The 6,879-nt window shown below is 48.2% G+C and overlaps 1 protein-coding gene across 2 annotated transcripts in view; it reads right to left on the reverse strand.

Moving 5' to 3' along the window:
• Positions 1-347: 347 nt before the first annotated feature.
• The window catches only part of LMX1B (LIM homeobox transcription factor 1 beta), a 184,003-nt gene continuing 177,471 nt past the window's right edge, over positions 348-6,879 (reverse strand). The window contains exons 7-8 of one of the 2 annotated variants that reach the window (XM_069082720.1): positions 4,409-4,552; positions 348-3,508 (exon numbers count right to left, since the gene is read on the reverse strand). In XM_069082720.1, the coding sequence (XP_068938821.1) occupies positions 3,351-3,508; positions 4,409-4,552 (302 nt within the window). In that variant the 3' untranslated portion in view covers positions 348-3,350. Of the gene's footprint in view, positions 3,509-4,387; positions 4,553-6,879 lie in introns of both variants that reach the window. The other variant, XM_069082719.1, reaches the window with a different exon arrangement.

The raw sequence follows: 6,879 nt of genomic DNA on the forward strand, positions 1-6,879 counted from the left end.
GGCTGGATTTGAACTCAGGTCTTCCTGTCTTCAGGGCTGGGGCTCTATTCATCTAGCTGTCCCAAATATTTCATTTTTTTAAAGGGAAAAGGTTAGGATCTGTTAACTGTAGGGAAATATTCTTATATTTAATTGCTAGCAAAATTTTAGAATGCATTACTAAAAGGTTGGTATATGAGCCACTTGAAAGTAAGCACCATGAGGGCAAGAACTGTCATTTTTTTCCCTTTTTATCCCCAAAGCTTAGCACATTGTACTGTAGCTGTTTCATAAATGTTTATTGAATTGAACTTTTAGAAAAGAAGGAGTCAGCAAGGATTCATCAAGAATAGATCATATCTGACTCATCTCATTTTCTTTTCTTTATTTGTAGGGTTAGTAGATGCGCAGACCAGGGGAATATACCATAGGTACAGCGTCCCTGGATTTTCCCCAAAACATTTGGCAAAAGATTGGATGCTAGTACACCTTGGATTTTAAACTGGTTGAATGACAAAACCCAAAGAATCATCACTAACGGATGTCAGCTTGGAGAGAGGTCCCTAGTGGAATGCTCTTGGACTCTGTCCTTGGCCCTGTACCATGTCATTTCTATCAGTGATCAGACAATAGATGGCCAAACTTGAAACTGGCAGAGAGGGAAGAGAAAGGGAATGCTGTATCATAGAGTCAGTATCCAAAACAGACCTTGAAAACCTAGAACACTGAGCCAAATTTAATAAGATGAAATTTAATAGAGAGAAATGTAAATTTCCTTTTTGGGGTTAAAAAGAATCAGCTTTCCAAGTGCAGCACAAGGAGAGGTGGTTGGTTGGCTCTGTGTGTGTGTCTGTGTTGTGTGTCTGTGTGTGTGGGGGGGGGTAAAAAGACTGCTGGGGTTTACTGGACTACAAGCTGGATATAAGTCAGAGTGACATCGTACACAATATGGCTAATTCCTCCTGATGCTGCATAAAGAGAAGCCCAGTGTTGAAAAAAGAGGGAGGTCATAGCCCTCTGCTGTGGTCAGATGACACACGGGTATTGTGTCAGGTTCAGAATGCCACATTTTAGGAGGGTCATTGACAAGCACATTCAGAGGATGGTGAACAGGATGCGGAGGGGACTGGAGACCATGCCACGGAAGGAGCCACTGAAGGAACAGGGGAGTTTTAGTCTGAAGAAGATTTGGGAAAGGGGAGAGGAACAGGGATGCAATAGCTATCTTCAAGTACTTGGAGTGCTCTCATTGGAAGAGGAATTCTGTTTGGCAACAGAACTAGGAGTAATGGGTGGAAATTACAAAGAGGAAAATTTAAAGAAAAATTTCCTAATAAGGAGGAGGTAGTGAAGTGGGGATTCCTGTTCAGAAAGGAGCTGGACTAGATGTCCTTTGAAGTCCCTTCCAGTTCTGAGGTGGTGTGTCCCAGGTTTCTCCCTGTCCCCCAGGTTTCTTCCTGAAGAATATGTCTCTTTCTTTGTCCTCCAAGCTGGCTCATTCTTCTCTGTCAATGTCTGGTGGTTTGAGGCCTGAAATACCCAAGCCACAAGATTTGCCTCTCCCTTTTCTAGCACTCCCTCCATGCCAGTCTAGAAGAATTCAGTGAAAAACTGTGAATACTGGGTCACTGCCCTTTCCTCAGAGCTGTGGCCTGTACCTTCCCTTCCCCTCCTCCTCAGCCGCCTGGCTCTCACCCATCGCCCAATAGCTCATCTTCTTAGAGATCAGGCAGATAGAGGCTGATGGGAAGGAGTCCTGTGCCTGTCTCCTCGTAGGCCCTTCTCCTTGCCAATAATTTTGGATTTCCCTTCCGGCTGTTTTTAAATCGAGTTTCTCCCTGTTGGGGAAAGGTAGGCTGTGGGTGTGAGGCCATCACTAAGCTCTTTGTAGCTCCCAGGGTTCTTCCCAGGTGGGATATTCCTCCCTAGGGGCCAGGAACTTTGTTTCATGTTTGTAAACTGGGGAAGTGGGAGCAGTGCTGAGGAAAAGGAGGATATGTTGCAGGGATACAGGGAGGCGAAGGGAAAAAAAAGCTGTGTTCCTTTGGAGTGAGCCATCCAGGTCCTCTAGCACCTATCCCCAGTGGCCTCAGGTAGCCTAGGCCCACCTCTGCTCCCACAAAGCTCCCTCCTGCTTCCTATCCTGTAACTCTGCCCATACACTGACTAGTCCCCCTGACACCACAACCCCTCCCCACTGTGGATTGAGGAAGGGGAGACAATGTGGTATAGGGTGTCAAGACTATCTGGACTCTAGGCCCCACTGGGTCACTCACTCTCTATATGGCCAAGTTGATTCTCATCTCTGGGTCTCAGTTTCCTCCTCTGTAAGATGAAGCAGGCTGGGCTATGACTCTTAGGTCCTTCTCAGCTCTAACATATTCTAGACCTGGTGCAGAAGGGCTCCAGTGCCCAAGGGAACCAGTTCTGACACACAATGTCCCAGGAGCCTTCTGGAAAACAAGGCAGGCTTTTCCAAAGGTGAGACTTTGTTGGGTGTGGAGAGGAGAGGAGAGGGGAGGGGAGAAAGCACCTCTGAAATGCCCCTGTCAGGAACCTGCCCCACTTCCCATCTCTGTTTTGCCCCTAAAGGGGCAGTTTTACAGGATACAGAGCCAGTGATGTCTCCAGATAGAAACCTAGAGAGAGAAGCCTGGAGGCCCAGACTCCTCTGGCCCAGCATGTCAGCCTCTGCCCTGGCCAGGCCTGACCCTGGCAGGGGGAGGGACAGGAGGAAGGAGAGATAAGAAACCAAGCCACGAGTCACAGATACGTTCACTTCTCACAGGCTAACTGGCAACTTGTCCACAATTAAGAGTTCTGGGGCATGCAGTGAGGGTGGGGCCTCTGCCAGGGAAGGGAGTTCTCTTGGGGGCAGGGCCATTGCTAGGGGGGGCAGGGCCACAGCAGGTGTCGTTCATGAGGGGAGAGGTTTTAAAAAAATATATAGAATTTAAGCTTCCAAAAAAAGACTGGGAAGAGGAGGACCAGGACGACCGGGAGCAGGAAGAGGAAGCCCTCTGGGAGGGGTCTGAGGGCAGAGGAGAGTGTTGGGGGGGAGGCAGAGGGGCAGGCAGCCAGTCTGTCCATGTGCCCTGCCTGGGGGCTCCTGGAGGGTGATAGGTCTCTATTGGCAAGAAAAGCCCCTGGGCCCAGGCTCCTCTGTGCCCCTGTTTGGGGCAGCTCAGGTGGGAGCCACATGGGCTGGGCCAGGGGCTGCAGGAGCCACAGCGGCTGGGAAGGGCCTGGCAAAGACGAGCCAGGTCAGTTGGGAGGGCTGGGCACCATATGGCTGTTGAGTCTGTCTGGGCAGCACGGCTGGCCTGCCCACCTTCTCTACCCTCCGGCCAGCCCTGGGGCTCCATTCTCTCTCAGGATGCGAAGTAGGAACTCTGCATGGAGTAGAGCCTGTCGATGGGGTTCCCTACTCGTGCCTGGAGGGAGCCCACGTCGGAGGAGCCCAGGAAACAGTCGCTCAGACTCGTTAAGGAGGTATCACTGTCAATGTCGTGGAAAATGGAGTCGTTTCCTGAGGAGCAGACACTGGGTCAGAGCCCTGGACCTTGGCCCTAGGGACCCCTCCCCAGCAAGTATAGAACCACATAGATCCCTGGCCACCCAATATGTGTAGAGGTGGAAAAGATAGGATGACTAGGGCCTGCCATCCCACAGGTTCCTGAACATGTAACATCTCTTCTACTGGTCTAGGGACATCAGGAGACTTAGGAGAAGTCTCCATGTGCCTGTACATTTTCCAAGAGAAGTTCTGAGTCCTTCCCCACACCCAGAGGAATCCCTTTTCTTTCTCTTATCTCCTTGTGGCCTCTGGCACATCTGTGGTACTAAGAAATGAGTCCCTCCTACCTCCCACTAAGCCCTCCCAAGATTCCTCCAAAGTGCCAGGTTCAAGCCTCCAGCCCCAAGGAAGCCCCCAGAGCCTGATCCAGGGAAAGCCCATGTAAGGGCACAGAATGGGTGAGGGGGAGGAGGGCCAGTCCTGATTCTTTTACTGCTATCAGGAGAAGATGGACTAGATCTGACTTATTTACTGCTGAGTTGGAGTGGCCTGGTTTGGGGTAGGGGTAAAGGTAGGGTGGGCTGGTTCCCTGGCATTTCCTAATTTTTGCTTCCAGGTAATATATGAGATATGATGCTGGGGCTGGGGGAAGGAAGGGGTGAGTGGGTTAGGGATTCTTTTCCTGAGAACCCTAGTAGTAAGGACAGAATCATGGGGAATGAAGGGATGTGGGGCTGGGAGGCCCTAAGGGAGCTCAGAAACATGGGCCCTGGGGCCCTGGTAGAGGACCAGGACCCCAGGATGTGGAATACAGCAGACATGGGGCCTGGGGCCTTATTGGGAGGGGCTAGGATACCCTGGGGCCACAGGGCAGTGGGGCTGGTGGCTTACCATAGGGGTTCATGTGGTCACCTGGCATTTGAGGAGGTGTGAGGCCCTGCTGGAAAGGGTCGCTGCTACCATAGGTACTCTGTTCCATGGCGACAATGGGCTGTTGGGGTGGGGCCAGTGGTGTGTATGATGCCATCATTCCTTCCATTCGATTAGACAGGACCTCTGTAGGGACATGAGAAGGTCCTTCACTGCCCCCCCCCAAACATATGCCCAGGGCTGTGCAAGAACCACTGGAACCAGGCTGAAACTCCTTGTCAGCAAGAAAGCAGGGGAGAATATTAAGTATTTAAATAGATTGTAACCTCATTGGGGGAGGGATATTTCACTTTTGTCTTCATATTTCCAGCATCCAGTATAATGCCTGACATATATTAAGCATTTATCATTTTTTTTTGATGGATTGATGAGATTCTGATCCCAGGACCCTATCTCAAGGGTACAATCCAGGGAGAACAGAGACACCACCATTTGTGGTCATTCTCATGAAAGCAGTCCAACATGCCCCTCACTTCTGGAGATACATAACCCCACTTCATACAAGAGCTTCAACTCCTTTCCTAGAACTGTTAAATAACTTCAACACTGTGCCTCAACCCTGCAGACACAGAATCTCAGAGGTGAAAGGCATCTGAAAGGGCATCTATTAGTTGAATCTGTACCTAAATAAATATGCTCCCTGCATCATCTCTGATGAGGATCTATCCAGCCTTTGCTTGAAGCTTTTTCAGAGATGGAGAACTCATTGGGTCCTAAGGATCCTTTGGATGATTCTAGTTGGTAATTTTTCCTTATTCAGAGCCTACATCCATCTCTACAACTTCTGCCCACTGGCCCTAATTCTGCTCTCTGGGACCAAGCAGGAGTCTACTCTGTATTTCATATGAAAGCTCTTCAGCTAACCAAAGATACCTACAAATGTTCCTTATAAGTCTTCTCTTCTCTAGGCAAAACATCTCCCATTAACTAATTCTTATGTGGGAGTCTCCAGTCCCATCAACCTCTTCTGGACTTGCTCTAGAGCAGGGGTGGGTAATCTGTGGCCTCGAGGCCACATGTGGCCCTCTGGGGCCTCAAGTATGGTCATTTGACTGAATCCAAACTTCACACAATAAATCCCCTTAATAAAAGGATTTGTTCTATAAAACTTGGACTCAGTCAAAAGATCACACCCAAGGACCTAGAAGGCCACATGTGACCTCAAGGCCACAGGTTACCCATTGCTGCTCTAGATGGTCAATGTCCTTTCTAAAATGTGACACCCAGCATGGAACACAATATTCTATATGTGGCCTAACCAGGGAAGAAGACTTTCCTTTCCTTCCTTCTGGATATTATCAATGTCTCACCCCTATCTGTGTTAAGGCAATCTGTCACAGAAGCTTTGTTAGCTGCTGAGTTATACTATTGACTTATTAGTAAGCTTGCAATTCATTAAAACTCCCAGATCTTTTTCAGGTAAAATACTGCCGAGCTATGCCTCCCCCACCCACTCTGTCCCATACTTAGGTAGTTGTATACTTGAACCCAAGTGAAGGATTTTACATGTATCCTAATTAAATTCAACTTATCATATTTAGCCCATCCTTCAAACCTTATAGTGTGGCCCACTCTACAGACCTCTCCCCCTCTTCCGCCAGAGAACTCCAAAACATCCATCCTAGCCTCAAGTCAGGATAGCACAGGAAACGAAAGGACAAAGGGCAGTAGGCTTGAACCCTAAGCGTCTGGGCTCAAATTCTAGCTTTGATATTTGCTAGCTATGGGACCATGGGCAAGTTCTTTCTTTCTCTGGGCCCCATTTTCTTCAAATATAAAATGGGAGAGTGTTGTTGGATAAGATCATGGATTCTCAGTCTTTTTTGTATGATCCCTCCTTTGACAGTCTGATAAAGTCTATGGGCCCTCTTCTTCTAATAATGTTTTTAATGCATAAAATAAAATGCATAGGTTTATTTTAAAAACCAAATTATATTGAAATAATTTTAAAAATATTTTTTAAAACAAGTTCACAGACCCCAGGTTAAGAGCCCCTGGATTATATGATTTCTAGCTCTCCTTCCATCACTAAGTCCTTAAATCTTACGTTCACTTCTGAAGTCAGGGCTGGATCCCAAACACCCTGAACCCTCTTTAATAGGCAGCTATTGCGTAGCCTATTCAGGTGGCTTACTTATCTTTTAAGCTTCCTAATATTCTCAGTGCATACCACCTTTCAGGAGAAGTGCTGCTGAGCACACTGTAAGCTGGACAAAATTGACCTGCAATTTGTCTTCTTGTTTCTCGGGACTGTGGTTCAGGGAAACAGGGCCCTTGATAAATGTATACATTCTGATCAAGTCACCCCTCAGCCTCCATTTTTTTTCCCAATAGAAGAGGCCTTTGCTTGGCTTGGCATGACCTTAAACCCTGGTCCCTTTACCCCTGCAGCTCTGAGAGACCACACACACACACACACACACACACACACACACACACACACACACACACAC

Source organism: Petaurus breviceps, unplaced genomic scaffold (genome assembly GCF_028583685.1).
Source record: "Petaurus breviceps papuanus isolate PSGF00001 unplaced genomic scaffold, PetGlider_PUasm1.0 171, whole genome shotgun sequence".
Taxonomy (NCBI): Eukaryota; Metazoa; Chordata; class Mammalia; order Diprotodontia; family Petauridae; genus Petaurus; species Petaurus breviceps.